Genomic DNA, 16,233 nt, shown 5'->3' on the forward strand with positions numbered 1-16,233 from the left:
ATAATATCTTGGTTCGACTCAAGCTTACAAAATTGAAAACTCCAAGAATGGATCGTAACAACTTCGTCACTCAAAAATAATTTGTATCAGAATTCTAACAATCTCCTCAAGCATCCATTGGTTTCATGTTAAATCATTCTAGTCCACCCATCATGAAGACTCTTGTATCTACGGTTTTCTGTTTTAGTGGTGGTGGAAACTCTCCTCCACGACGTTTACCTTGTAATTGTATATTTTTATCCATTAACCAGTGCCTTGCAATCTCGAGCGAAGCGTCGTGCAACACTACTGCACCTAAAACATTATTGCATCACATCAGCTGTTCTAATATGTGATGGATACGTCCAACACCTACCACACTTGTTAAATTCTCGCTAATTAGTGATTATAATTTGTCTTTAAATACCGACAAACATATAATCGTTGTATTAAATATAAACTAGTGACGAATCGTTTGGTCGCTACATATATACCAACGTACGCATGTAGCATTGGCATTTGGTATACAAGAATTAGCGATAGATATTTGCAATCAATTTATGATGCGTTTTTCTATCTTAGGACAAACTTAAACAATGACGTCTATACCTCCAAGTAGTGATATAATACTGCATAAAACTGAATCGATCTTTTTACGGATTGAAATAATCAGGAAAAATGTGGTATAATCGTCTTAGTGAGTACTTATTAAAATAAGGTTATAAGAATGATCCGATTAGTCCATGCATTTTTATAAAGAGATTTGGATCGGGATTTGTTATCATTGCAGTGTATGTTGATGATTTAAACATTATTGGAACTTCTGCAGAAATTTAACAGACAGTTGAGTATTTGAAGAAAGAATTCGAGATGAAAAATCTTGGAAAGACAAGATTTTGTGTAGGATTACAGATTGAGCACCTGAAAAATGGAATTCTTGTGCATCAAACGACATACACTGAAAATGTGCTTAAGAGATTCTCTTTAGACAAAACACATCCGTTGAGTAGCCCAATAATTGTAAGAGCACTTGATGTGGATAAAGATCCATTCCATTTTCGAGAAGAAAATGAAGAAATTTTTGTTCCTAAAATATTGTACTTAAGTGCAACATGAGCATTAATGTATTTTGCTAATCATACAAGACCTGATATATCATTTTCGGTGAACTTGTTAGCAAGATTTAGCTCATGCCCAACTCAAAAGCACTGGAATGGGGTCAAACATCTACTTAGATACTTGCACAATATAATTCTTCACAATTCATTGCCTTCTTGTAATATAAACTATTTTATTTTTATAGTACAAGTAGAATTTAAAGAAAAGTCTATTCTTACACAAATATATATATATATATATATATATATATAGTGGTGTTGATTCGGAAAAAGTCTTCCATTCTTAGGCAGGAACACTACCTATAAAATACGTAGATACAAAAAAAATTCAATATGAATGGATTAATTTTCTTAAGGAAAAAAAGGAAAGCTTCTACAGTTTCAATTTGAATATCAGATTGGTAGATGTAGTTATGATTATAAAGGTTAGGTCCACTTACTTGGAGGAATATAATTCATCGACGATTCAAAAAAAGAAAAATTAATCATTATTCATCGTATTGTTATATAAATATATGTTCAACTTTTTCCTGTAAATTACTCTCTAACTTATTGTTATTAATTATTTTAAATGAAATTATAAAAATATAAATTTACGTTTGTGGCAGTTTCGAATTTTCTGGTAGATCGAATATAGAATGTGATCAGCATTATTCATTCTATTTGTTACAGCTTAACACCAATAACTGGTACAAGATAAGTAGAACCAAATCATTTTGAAATGGCATACCGGACTAAGCACAGAGCAAAACGTCATCTATTATCTATCAGGGAAAAAACCAAAGCCATCTTGACAATTTGACCAAAACGACTTTGTAACCATCATAATCATTGCATTCAAGTTATTTCTATGTAATAGTAAAAGTATGCTTCTTGAAAAAGGGGTTCTGTAGATAAATATGACATTTCTTTAGCTAATAATTACTTGAATCGGTAACTAATATAACCTAATAAAGACCTTGTTTGTTTTTTAATCTTGTGGAAGCATATTCTTTAGCAAAATATGACATTTCATTAACTATAAAAATAACTGAATGGGGATGGGGGCGTATCTCATTTATTTATATAGCCAGATTTATAGACCTACTAATATGGCTGCTAGTTTTTACCATTTAAAAGACCTTGTTCGTTTCTGAAGGTTCTTACCATGTAAAAGACCTTGCTGGTAAATCACATGCATCATTTATTTTCGAAAATCGAATATAGCTATCTCGTTGAACTCGGTTGTGCATTTGGATGTAAAGTTTGCAAAACAATATGTGGACGTAAAAATGACGTAAACAAAAAAAACTGCAACTAGGTATTGCATTGTTTTTTTTAAAGCACAAACTAGGTATTACGACGTTCGTAGAATGTAGCTAATTGAAGTCTACTAGACCATCTCCATTCTTCATCGCTGTCTTCCCACAATTAAAATAAGGAAAACGACCACAATCAATACAAATTATTTTACGCGGCTTTTTTAACTTAAATTCTAATTCTCTGCATTTATCAATCCGAATCCAGAATAATTTTTAAATTATAAACTTAAACGATGTAACCCTTAATCAATTAATTTCAACATAGTTTTTTTATACTTTTTAATGTCAATTATAATTGTTAAGTCGTAATTATATGTTCTTCGTATCTGAATTATTCTTTTTATAATTAGCTAACAGTTATATAGTTCAGATTTGTTACATTATTTAATAATAAATATATGTTTAAATTCAGATTTGTTATTTAACAGTTAAGAGAGTTCGGATGGATAAATACAGAGAATTAAAGTTTGGATTCGAAAAAACCGCATGAAAATAGTTGAGTTGATTTGGCCGTTTTCCCGACTAAAATAAATACATAAAATATATATATTACTTTAATGTTCGTGTATCGACAAACCGAAAACACTATGTCTTAAATGTCTTGTTAGAAACACTTTTGAGAAGGATGATTTTAATTTAAAACACCTTCATATTTAATTATTAATATTTTATAATTTTAGTTTTTTTTAATATTATTAAAGACAACTCGCTCTCTTCACATGTACAATAGAATAGGTGGTAGATTCAGATGTACAAGTATTTTTCTTCGTTTTACGTTTTGCATTTAAATCTAAAATCCAAATTTGGAAGTGGAAGGGGCAAATATCCATATTCCACATCAAAACGTTATCCTTTTAATAACTTCTCTTCCTTATTAAATAATTGCATTTGGATATTAATCATATTTCGTTTTGAGTTGCATACTTTGATCAATCTGATATATAAAATTAGTTTCATATAAAAAAATTAATAACAAAAAATCTGGATTCTTCTTGTACCATAACATTTGAACAAAATCATGATCTACGATTTTTAGCGTTAAAACGAGATTGCATAGTTTTAACAGAACTACAGAAGAATATAAGACTTTAGATGACCGCAAGTTATCAAAGTTTTCGTTTTTGTTCAATTTTACCTGACGTGATTGGTTGCCAAATTTTCAAGACGAATTTGATTACGACGATTTAGGCTCCGTTCTAGTACTGGTCAACATACATAATACAGTAATTTTATGTTAAGAGTTTTTTATTTATTTACAAATAACATCTTCTAGTGGTAACTATTGATCAAATTAATTTAAGAATTAACTAACTACCACAATTAGGATTTTAATAAAATAATAATTATATTTATTTTTCAGAGTAATAAAATTAATTGAATTAATTTGATTTTTCTTGTATATTAAAATTAGGAAAGAATAGCAAAATTCAAATAACAAAAAATCTATTCTTCATCGGGCGCCATATTAGTGTTTTACGTTTTTCAGAGAAAAAAACAAAATCACTCAACTCTAAAACTTTTCTTAAAAACACCGTACAACAATTTTAGTGGAACAATTTGATGCTAAACTGTGGTTCCATATATGACTAGATATGAGCGGTCTTTTATTTTATTTTTGAAAATGTACAATCCTTAATTAACGCTTTAATAAAAATTTCGATTATGAAGATGTATTACAAACTGCCTATATTGTTGGACTGAACCGCAGTAGTGATTTCCGGTTATAGCATCATGAGTAGTCCAGAGCCGTGTTTATAGTGTTACCAAAAAGGCATTTGCCTTAGGCCACTTGAACGTTTTAACATTTTAAAGGCCACATTTACATATGAATTTATTGTTTTAGGTAATTTGTTTCCTTATTTTTAATCATTCTAATTAGATTATGATGAAATCTTCGGTAATATCATATTTTTATTATGTTTTTCTTAAAACATACATGTGTATATATTATTAATCCTTACATACACATACTAATATGAACATAAGAAATATTGTTTTTGTATTACATAGAATAGAGGATGTTATAAAGTTATAAATTTTTGAAAGACATTAACTATAATAATTAATTATGTAACTTTTAAAAAGGCCACATATTTTACATATATAACTATAATAATTAAGTATGTAACTTTTAATTTAAATAGATTCTCGTAATCTCAGCTCTTATTTGTATTATTTGATAAATATTGATACATCCTGCATATGATGCTCCTTATTGAAATACTGATACATATACACGTCCTTTATGTACGTGTGTATGCATGATCACATCATTACTTCATTAGTATGGCTTCTCGTTCACATAATTCCCACGAGGATCATAGTTGCAACTGATTATGGTTCCACCATTGTTACACCTCACTTTGGCACATCCGAGTCTCACTGACTTTCTCCAAACAACTTGAGTGTAGTGACCACAAACTCCATTGCACGTGTTCGCAGCGTAGTTGTAGTTAGCCTTCTCGCTAACCCACATGTTCACGGCGGAGACGCCAGACAAGTCACCGCTACCCCAGGCTAAGTTTTCCCCGTAAGGCCCACCAGAGTGTATGAGTCTGCAGTTGCCTCTTAGTTGTTCTGCGTAGCTCCGAGCATAGGCTGCAACCCTCTCGTCCCACTGCATGGGACCTACGCCTACCGCTCCTCGTGCCTGGTTGTGAACCCTTAGATAATCTTGTGGGCTATCTTGAGCTTTCGAGGGAAGAACAAGAGCACCTACAAGAGCTACAAAGACGATTAAAAATCGAGAATAGCCAGTAAAATTCATTTTTCTAAGTTGATAATGGTTATTGTTGTGTTATGATTTTGGGGTTCGTAAACATCGCTTATATAGAGATTTGAAAACTATTTTTTTCTTTTTTTTTTTGTTAACTATAGATCTCACGTTTTTGTAAATACATGGTCCATGTGTGAGTATTTTAGTAATATTCATTGCAATTGTCCAAATGAATAGAAGTTGTTTTCGTAACTATTTTTTTGTCAATCTTGTCCTTACACACATTTTTCCTAATATTGTTTCGTATCGGTAGCTTTGCCATTGTTGATATATTTTTTTAGTATATATGTAAGTATACCCTAAATGAAGTTTATTAAGAAACATTGTATATAGTTGTTTCATGTCATTCAGTTGTTTTGTGTTTTTTTTTTCTTCATGATTCTAATTTAAGTCTTCTATTTCAAATTTGAATTTCATATATTACTTCATTCAAAATGTTTTGAAGATATCTTCCTGTAAATAATACAGAAAAATCGTATCGGACAGTTTGGCAATTAAGATTATATTTACAGTCAGAAAAAATAAAAGTTTATATCTACAGTCAATTTTCAAATAAAAGAAAAAAAGTCAAGAATTATTTGTTTCTTAGTGTTTCATGCATATGAGTATCTCTATCACTCTTGCCTATGGCTGAAAAGTCCTGAAGAATATATGCCGCCACATCTATGACGTAAGTAAAATAGTGACGTAGAGAAACAGTCAATAGATCACCCATTGAGATTTATCCAAAAAGAAAAAAAAAAAAAAAAAAAAAAAAAAAGATCACCGATTGACATTGTATACACTTTGTTTTTTTTTTCCAAACACTAATACGCAGTTTAAATTGAAAAACTCTAGGTGACCGATCTACTTTTGTGTTCTTCTATCTTCAGTATACCTAATTTTGTACCGCCTTCGTATATCATTTACCAATTTTGACTACTGATATGCACTGGCTTTAAAATTTTCCAATCCTGATATGAATCTGTGATTCTAAGCAATAACATATACTCCCTCCGAATCAGAAAAATTGATTTTTTAAAGTTTTTTTGTATTAAAAAGATTGAGTTTATGTATATTTTTATCAATCAATATTAAAAGGTTATGAATTTCAAGAATCAATTAATTGAGAATTTTAAAATTTGATGAATTACTATTGGTTAATAGTTACGAGAAATAGTTTAGCATGAATAAATAGTAATTTATAACTAAGCATTATTATTTTTTTAATCGGTATAAACATTCTATAAAATCAAACTTTTTTATATGGAGGGAGAATCATTTTATAAGTTAAAACAAGCTTGTGCTAACTTATAAAATGACACCATAGGATATTATTACGTAATAATATCCTATGATATCCTATTCAATATTATATGTTATTAAAATATAAAGTAATTTAAGTAGAATAACATGTTACATTAGGTAAACAACGTTTCAATATTTTCAAAAAAAAACTGTTATCAGTCCAAAAATTAACAAAATAGTTTAAATTTAAACTCTAAGTTCCGATCATAAACCTTAAACTCTCAAAACTAGAAAAGACTATTGTACTTTTCTTTTGCAACTAACAATTACATTTTTTTTTTGTCATCACACTATAGAAAAGCTTTTAAAAAGATAGTTGTCTCCTTTCGAAAAAACACGAAACCAATGTAAATTAGAAGATAGTTCGCATATTGATTTGGAAAAGTCAGTCCTAAGATTGATGAAGCAAATTAGAGTGAGTGTTTCATGAAGCAAAGTCAGTTTTTGGAAGCTTTTCTTTGGATTGAATAAATCCCCACGCGATGATATGTTATCTCTCTGCATGAAAGTAATGAATAAACCTTTTCAACAATCTATTAACAATGCAAAGACTTCTAAGCAAGAAAAGTCGTATAAGTTTTTTCTTTTTGGTAAAATTTAGTTTAAAATCGTGTCCGTTGTTTATTTGCCAGATGGCATTTTCTATTAGATTTAAAATATGTCAGCAATCTATTTAACTTTAATGCGAACGGATAAAATGAGATTTTAGCGGTTAACTTGATCAAAATCTAATAAAAAGTTACAAACTAAAATGAATGATAAATGAAGGTTACATGCATGGAGAAATTTTTTACTTTGTAAATGACTTGCTGCCTAATAAAAATTAGTTATTTTTAATATTTAAAAGAAAACATAATATGTAAGTTAATAAGTATGAATTGTAAGGAAGCAAACATTCTTACGTTTTGAAAAAAGAAAACAAAAAGATTCCTACGTAAGTATGTATTCTCTTTGCTTCTCCACAAAGATATTCTTTGTATAGGACACAATTTACTTTAAACACACAATACAATATGTATATATACTAATCAATGATCGTTATATATATTCTTTGTATAGGACACAATTTACTTTAAACACTTTTCATGCAATACAATATGTATATATACTAATCAATGATCGTTATATATGTCCATCGTACTCAACCTCAAACATCTTAAATAATGACTCTAATAAATCGCTCAAAACCATTTGTACTTCTCGTAGGCTTCTCAATTATCTCAAGTTTGCTATTATGGGTCTCACAAGCTTCCGTTGTTTCATCAGGAGATTTTAACAAAGACTTCTTTGTGACATGGTCTCCTACCCACGTTAACACCTCCAATGATGGTCGATCAAGAACCCTTAAACTCGATCAAGAATCTGGTATTTTCATATATATGTCCAAATGTCCTCGTTATATTTTTCCGCATTGAGAACTTATGTTTTGATAATATTAGGAGCTTCTTTTTCTTCCATTCAGACGTTCTTGTTCGGCCAAATAGATATGAAGATCAAACTTATCCGTGGAAGTTCTCAAGGAACCGTGGTTGCTTATTATGTAAGAAACCGTCTCTATCTCTTCATCTTAACGGGTTGATGTGAATGAATCTCATAATTTCCATGATTTATCAGATGTCCTCAGATCAGCCTAACCGGGATGAGATTGACTTTGAGTTCCTCGGAAACGTTAATGGGCAGCCTTACATTCTCCAGACAAATGTCTATGCCGAGGGACTTGATAACCGCGAAGAAAGGATCCATCTCTGGTTCGACCCAGCCAAGGACTTTCACACTTACTCTATCTTGTGGAACATTCACCAAATTGTGTAAGATTCATCAACCAAAAATATATTCCACTACGTACTCAAGACGCATAATAATGGTACTTTGGTGGTTTCAGATTTATGGTGGATCAGATTCCGATAAGGTTGTATAGAAACCATGGGGAGAAAGGCGTAGCCTACCCAAGGTTGCAACCTATGAGTGTACAGGCGAGTCTATGGAACGGTGAGAGCTGGGCTACGCGCGGTGGACATGACAAGATTGATTGGTCAAAGGGTCCATTTGTGGCTTCCTTTGGGGATTACAAGATAGACGCTTGTATTTGGATAGGCAATACAAGTTTTTGTAATGGAGAGAGCACTGAAAACTGGTGGAACAAGAATGAGTTCAGTTCTTTGACAAGAGTGCAAAAGAGATGGTTTAAATGGGTGAGAAAATATCACTTGATTTATGATTATTGCCAAGATTATGGAAGGTTCAATAACAAGCTACCGAAGGAATGTTCTCTTCCTAAATATTGAATTTGCTCAAATCTTGGGTTCACCTCCTTTTCTATTAGCCAATAACATTATGCCATGTTAGACTGAATTTAAATAAAAATAATTAAGTAAAACTAAATCAGAAAAACCAAAAATGGAAAGAAAATTCTTGTATGTATTTAACGTACCTTAACGTCAAGGTTGACATCTTCTCCTCTTTTTTTATTATTTAATGTAACTATTTTAATATGAGCAAATTTGAAAGAATGACAATAAAAAGCTGTTACAACCACGAGCCAATAAGATTTGCCATTTTAAAGATATATAAACACAATTTTACCCGTGATGATTGGATTAATTTTGAGCCAATCGTAGGACACTATGATTGGGGTAAGCGAGATTCCGCGGATCTATCATCTCCCACGATCTTAATCGTTCATTTTCTGGCATGAACTATTAAATCTCGAAGGGATAATAATTATTTATCCCTTATGTAAATCACTATCCTGGCTTCATATATTGGTATTAGTGTACAAGGTTTTGCGGAATGTCATTTGATTCATCTGAGGTAAACTTGCTTTCACACATAAATAATCACCTCCTAAACAATTTTTTGTTTTGCAATAATCTCAGGAAACAAAGACATGTTTTAAACCATACACTCCTACCATGCACTCAAGTCATCTTCTAAGAATATGAATATGAAAGTACATAGCAGACACCGACTAAGAATATGAAAGTACATAGCAAATATGAGAAGAATTTTAATGTAAATGCTCTTTGGGTTGTAGCATTTCGGTTACAATTATCTCTTGATCTGATATCTTATACTTGTCACGTTTCTACGCTAACCAATGCTTCAATAGTTGCAAAATACATCTGAAAAATAACATTAGATGATTCAACATTACCCCATATCTCAAGCCCCCTCATTTGTAAAGTTATGACTTTGAATGAAATCTCTTTATGTCTCTGCTGCTTTATGTCGAGGATTTTTCCGTTGAGTTTAAATAGGCCAGAATTCAATATGTCAAAATCAGGTAAACCTTTCACCATTGTCCATGTCCTGACTGTGGCATCAAAATATTCGATCTTGCAATTGGTTCCAAATGCAAAGATCTTTTTGTTGATAACAAAAGAGTTGTCATACATTTTTTCACGCATAACATATCTGTCAAGTATTCATGTTTCTTTTAGGTCAAAAGTTGTGCACTGAGTGTCATAGTTTAGGATGAAAAAGATCTTTCCACTCAAGATCACAGTTTGGCAAAGCGAAGGTATGGTTCTGTTTTGCTCAGGCATATCAATATCCATTTTTTTCTTGAGTTTTTGATTTGGTCAAAGACCTCTAGGAAGGTTGCTCAAAGGTATGGTTACAATAACCATCGACCACATCCATAACATAAGCCACCTCAATGTGGCCTGGTGCCACCTCAATGTCACCATCAGAAATCCTCATAGCATGTATGTCATCTAACAGCTCTCTCCGAAGTTCTCCCACATTTGCCAGAATTTATCTACACACCTTATTTAACCATCTCAACAAAAATATTATTTTTCAAATGATTTAACATCTCAACAAATTAAATATTTATAAATATCAAATATAAATAATTCAATGTTGGGTTCCCCTTATATCTGTTGATATATGGCCGTGAGACGTACAATGACGGGATGGAGGTGAGTTACACTTGCTTTGCAATTAGAGAAAGTCAGTGTAGATGGATCCGCGAGGTGTGCATGAGTCAACCAGACTAAGATACATTTTCCTACGATAAAAACAAAAAATTGTAACATAAGTAAGTATACTATAATTTAGCATGCATATCCAAAACAAGAGACCAATGAAACATTATATCACTTATAACCAAAACAACACACCATTTATGTTGTATCTCATCTACAATTATACATTATGATATTTCTTTGGAAAATTACATAGTGAACTATTTAAAAAAGTCTAACTGCGATTAACAAGCTTCTACATGAAAATATTGTTGTTTTTGTTTCTCATAATACTTACAAATCAAATACTTAAATATCATGACCTTATTTTGAAATGTTAATTTTGTGATATAACATATATATCGTCTTATAAAAAAAACTTAAGTGTACTTTAAATACGTTGTTTGTACCAAATTTGTTAGGTTAAAACCATTTGATTCAATTGAAAAGTCTCAAACTTATTTTTCTTTTTGATTATAGTTGTACTTCCACTCGAAAATAGACTTTTCTTCGAGATATGCTACACCCCACCCCTAATTTTTCTTCAAGACTATACTTTTTAACGACTTACATATCACTTTTTGTATATTTTGTTGTTGATCATGAATAATATTACCATTAATCTTCTTTCTTTTCTTAGATGATGAATTTTTAATATTTAAGAAATATATTGAAGATCTTTTTTTCATATAATTTCCCAAAAGGTGTGACTTTTACAATGTATTATTCTTAAATAGAAAATTTAAATTGAGATTAGTAATCTCTTATGTTATGTTAAGTGGAGTTTTAATAATAAATAAAACTCTTTGTAATATATTGTTTTAGAAAATAATGTAACTTATTTTTCTTGTTGATTATCTTATAGAGTTGTAGTTCCACTCGAAAATAGACTTTTCTTCAAGATATGCTATACAAATTATAAATCACTAGGTGATTTGTTTAAAAATAATTATTTTTAACTATTTTAATTGCTAATTTATGTTATTTTTGTGTATGCTATTATGTAGTTAATAAAGTTATATTCATTTTATGTAATTATATTTGTATAGTTAGATTCACTTTTGATTCAAATATCAATTATCTTTTTTTTCATGTATAAATCTTCTTATCTATATACCCAAGTTTCTAAAAAATTTAACTATCATGAAATACTTACATCAACAATATGATACAATTGTATGCAATTATGCTACTTATTTGCTTTAAAAGTTGCCTAACTTGATTCTAAGCAAACAATTTCTTGTTCCATGTATTCTCTCCTAATCTAGTATTCCAATCACATCATGATAGGCGCATGGTTAAATATTGGATTCACATAATTTGAATTACAAATATATAAACTACTCATTTGCTTTATAAGTTTTCACATGAAAGAGAAAAAAGAAAGCATAAATTAAATAGTCTTTTGAGTCAACACTTTTAGGTTTCTCTCTTTACATTTGCATATATCCATATTAGAGAAAACGTCGTATATTAAACTTTTTGATATATCTAAGGCCTGGGCATAATACCCGAACCCGAAGAACCAACCCGAACCCGACCCGAACAACCCGATCCGAACCCGAACCCGAACTTTTAAAATACCCGAACGGGTCTAAACTTCAAAACCCGAAAAACCCAAACCCGAATAGGTACCCAAACATATCTCAAATATAAGTATATATTAGTTATATTTATACTTCTATATAGAAAATATTAAGATTTTTTGGATATTTTAGTTAATTTTGTATATTTTTAAATATATTCAAGCAAAACTACTCGTGTTGTTTTGGAAATTTTTGAAATTTTCAAGTAATTTAATAGATTTACATACAAAATTCTGATATTTCAATATATAAATAAACCCGAACCCGAACCCGACCCAAAATCTTAAATTACCCGAACGGGTCTTAAATTTCTAAATCCGAAAAAACCCGAACCCGAAATACCCGACCCGAACCCGACCCGCATACCCGAACGCCCAATGATATATCTAACGTCTCAAAAGATCACTACTTAAAAAATATGCATGTCATTATTAATGTTACCAATTTATCATAAACACACAAAAATACCATATCATATAAACCAAAAAATGTAATAAAAAGAAAATAGTAAGTTAAAATTACTAAACTAAAAAAGGTTAAGTAGCAAACAGCTAAGTTGTAATACACAAAAATTTCTAATCATTATCAAGTGATGACTATTATAAAAATAGCAAAAATAAGAAAAGTAAAATGAAAGTAGTGTTTGATACATTAACATGATTTTTTGTATTTTTTATTTTAAATGAAAATATTTTGTTAAGAGTGAGATTAATGGATGATTTAATGCAAGTAAAACTTTTAAATTTTTATCACTAAGTTTTGTTATATTTTAATGATATTAATTTAGAATGACATGTGACACTCACTGGTGTGATGATATGTCACTCAATGAAAGTAGTGTTTGATACATTAACATGATTTTTTGTATTTTTTCTTTTAAATGAAGATATTTTGTTAAGAGTGAGACTAATGGATGATTTAATGCAAGTGAAACTTTTAAATTTTTATCAGTAAGTTTTGTTATATTTTAATGATATTAATTTAGAATGACATGTGACACTCACTGGTGTGATGATATGTCACTCATATGGAGAGAGTTGACCAACTTTCATATATATGATTTTTTATAAAAGCTAACATATCACTTTTGTATATTTTATTGTAGAACTCATGAATAATATAAACATTACACCATCTCCATCAATATAAATAAGAAAAGTTTCTCAAAAAAAAAAATATTAATATTTTAACCAAAACAGATATATTAATTATTATTTAATAGTTGAACTAATAGTATAATGACAACTGTCCAAATTGGATGAGAATAGTTTCTCAAAGTTTATCTTCCGAGAAACTCAACTCTCCTTCTCTCCTACTTTTTCTCCTTTCTCTCATACTTTTTCTTTTGTAATTATTATTACTTTTGTTGGGTATCTCATTGAGATACTTCCAATGGAGATGCTCTTAGTTTCTTTCTTTTTTAGAAGATGATTTGTATTATTTAAGATATAATTTCACCAAAAGTGCGCCTTTTACAATGTCTTCGTCTTCAATTAAATTATATATTACGTTTATAAATAGTTTAATTTTTTAAGTGGAAAATTAATAATAAATAAAAATCTTTGTAGTCCATTGTTTTTAAAACCTATTTTTTAACTTTAAATTTTATCTTCATGTTTAAAATTTTATAAATGGAGTTATATAAAAATAGTTTACTATATCAAGCATCTAGTCTTACTTCCATTCTAAAACTCATTAACACATCTAAAAATATGATATATGATCACTTCTAATTATTATTTTTGTTAAAAAATTGAAGTATATGATTACTACTAATTCTATTTTTATAGTGTTGTTTCTACTATTTTAAAGTTTCATTTAATTCACTTAATTCGTTTTTAATTTGGTTAAGAATTCTATTTATTTATAAGTACCATAAATATGTAGTAAATAAATATTTAGAAATATTTTAACATAAAAATAATAGTTTAGTATAAGGTCCTTCTTAATGGACAACCTAAAAGATTAATAATACCACAAAGGGTTTTAAGACAAGGTGATCCGCTTTCCCTTTAGTTATTCATTTTATGTAGTGAGGTGTTAATTGCGAATATTCGGAAATTAAAACAAGGAAAGTTGAGTACGGGCATCAAAACTACAATAGTGAGTCCTTCAGTTTATCTTCTCTAATTTGCGGATAACAGTTTCTTCTTTTTTCAAAGCTACTAAAGAGTCGATTTTGGAGCATCCGTCTCATTTTATGAGGATCCGTGGATTAAAGCTCAAATCCCAAAACCAACAAAAAGTAAGACTCAATTATTGATCCATCTTTAAAAGTCACTACTATATATGATATATAGCCGGTCAAATTTGTGGAATATTGATCTTCTAAAGGAGGTTTTTGATCCCAAAGATGTCCAGCTGATTAGTGTTCTACACTAGGGTTTGTCAACAAAGGAGGATTCCTTAGGTTTGGCATTTCACCAAATCAAGAAAATTTAAAGTTAAGTCGAGTTATCATACAGTGCAGCTAGAAAAGTTGGATCACAATTTATCTTTTATTGGCTAAGATATCAAAGCACTCAAATCTTATACTTGGAAAGTGCAGTGTCCCCCAAAGTTGCGTTATTTGTCTTGACAAACTTTATTAGGTTGTGTGCCACTACGGAAAATCTATGAAAAAGAGGGATTAATTGTGATACTGGATGCGCCCGTTGTGTTGTTGTAGAGGAAACAATCATCCATACACTGTTTCAATGCCATCCAACGTGACAAGTATGGGCTCTCTCACATACTACAAGAAAACATGTGTTTTACGAGGGAAGGTTTCCTAGTAAATCCGTCGCAAACGCGTATAGCAAGAGAATTGCTACGCCACGTCATTCCTCGCAAATTTAATATCTCGCAATTTCCTCGCAAATTTTGCGAGGAATCTATTCCGTCGCAAAATTTGCGGGGACCACAATCTCTCGTAAACCATAAGAGCAGCACTTCCCTCGCAACATTTGCTAGGGATTTGCAAGTCTGTTGGGAGTCTTTTTTGTTTTTTCATTTACGAAATTTATGCTAATTTATTTTTCTGGTGATTTTAATTTGATTTTTAGTAAACATATAAAAACATATATGAAATCAGTAGACATTCAAAAACATTAACTGCTAAATGATTCAAAAACATAAGTGTTGAGATTACAAAAGTTGAGATTAGCAAACCCAAGTCTTAAACCAAAAGTTGAGATTAGCAACTATAAACCAAGTCTTAAAACAGAGAGAAATTAAAAAGCTTGTGAAGTAGAGGAGTCTGGTATGGTACCAGTTCTTGTCTCAGTCTCAGTTCCGGTCTGATCGGTGCAGGTCTGATCATCTCCGGTCTGGTTGCCCTCAGCATGTCTTGTGGCGTCTGCATTTGCTGGTTCAGATGGTCTTCGGTACATGCATGCAAACACTGGATCCTTCTCTGCGAGGTATTCAAAATAGGCATCGAAACTATTGATCTTCTCAGCCTGAAGTTGAAGACAAGCTTCAGCAGCAGCAAGCTTCTCCAATAGAACAACCAGATCATTATGAGGTTGTGGACCAACAGTGGCTGAGGATGCTTCATTATGTAGAGAACCAACCCCATACAACCTTCCTTTCTTCCTTAGAGCAACCTGATACAAACCACACAATATAATGAGTGGACTGCCACGAGACTAAGTACTAATGAAATAATCACACAAGTATGCTACTAACAAGTATGCTGCTAACATCATCACACAAGTATGCTGCTAACAAGTATGCTGCTAACATCATCACACAAGTATGCTGCTAACAAGTATGTACATAATCCTATGGTCCCCGAAGTTTTTCCTTTGAATTATATTTATGCGAATTTGGATTACTAATTCTCAATAATACCTTGAGAGTTTGATTCAACCTCATATCCATGGATAATTTGGTATATTTGGAAAGCAAGAAATGAGAAGATTTTTAAGAATGTGGATAAAGATCCTCTAGAGGTATTACGTTTAGTAGAAAAAGAGGGAAAATCGTGGTAGTTAGCTCAACTAGAGCTTCAGTTAGCTCAAGTAGAGCTTTATAGTGATAATAATTATTCGGGATTCCGCTGTTTTGTTGACAGAATATGGAAAGAAAGCGATAACTTTTTAGAGACAATGTGGTTTTGTACATCAGCAAATGGAGAGTTGTCAACCATGGGTGCTGCTAATCTTTGAAGAAGTCTTTCTCCTTTACATACCGAAGTCGAAGCTCTACTCTGGGCGATGAGATGTATGATTATAG

General features: G+C 30.8%; 2 protein-coding genes and 2 pseudogenes across 6 annotated transcripts; 2 read left to right on the forward strand and 2 right to left on the reverse strand.

The window, feature by feature from the left end:
• Positions 1-599: 599 nt before the first annotated feature.
• Positions 600-1,247, forward strand: AT2G14605 (annotated as a pseudogene; the record flags this gene model as incomplete). The annotated part of the gene is made up of 1 exon: positions 600-1,247.
• Positions 1,248-4,375: 3,128 nt separating this feature from the next.
• On the reverse strand, positions 4,376-5,277 carry PR1 (pathogenesis-related protein 1). The gene has a single exon (NM_127025.3). The coding sequence runs from the start codon at positions 5,163-5,165 to the stop codon at positions 4,680-4,682; it is 486 nt and encodes a 161-aa protein (NP_179068.1). The 5' UTR covers positions 5,166-5,277; the 3' UTR covers positions 4,376-4,679.
• A 2,230-nt stretch (positions 5,278-7,507) lies between these two features.
• On the forward strand, positions 7,508-9,015 carry XTH10 (xyloglucan endotransglucosylase/hydrolase 10). Of its 3 annotated transcripts, none has more exons than NM_127026.4 (4): positions 7,508-7,826; positions 7,901-8,001; positions 8,076-8,269; positions 8,344-9,015. In NM_127026.4, exons 1-4 carry the CDS (start codon positions 7,625-7,627, stop codon positions 8,744-8,746), a joined length of 900 nt encoding a protein of 299 aa, NP_179069.1. In that variant the 5' UTR covers positions 7,508-7,624; the 3' UTR covers positions 8,747-9,015. The 3 variants fall into 3 exon arrangements, with proteins under 3 accessions (NP_179069.1, NP_001324911.1, NP_001324912.1); NM_001335429.1 differs by having other exon boundaries at positions 7,924-8,001; NM_001335428.1 differs by having other exon boundaries at positions 7,508-8,001.
• Positions 9,016-15,227: 6,212 nt separating this feature from the next.
• On the reverse strand, positions 15,228-16,147 carry AT2G14630 (annotated as a pseudogene; the record flags this gene model as incomplete). The annotated part of the gene is made up of 2 exons: positions 15,228-15,602; positions 16,121-16,147.
• Positions 16,148-16,233: the final 86 nt, after the last annotated feature.

Source organism: Arabidopsis thaliana, chromosome 2 (assembly GCF_000001735.4).
Source record: "Arabidopsis thaliana chromosome 2, partial sequence".
Classification (NCBI taxonomy): domain Eukaryota; kingdom Viridiplantae; phylum Streptophyta; class Magnoliopsida; order Brassicales; family Brassicaceae; genus Arabidopsis; species Arabidopsis thaliana.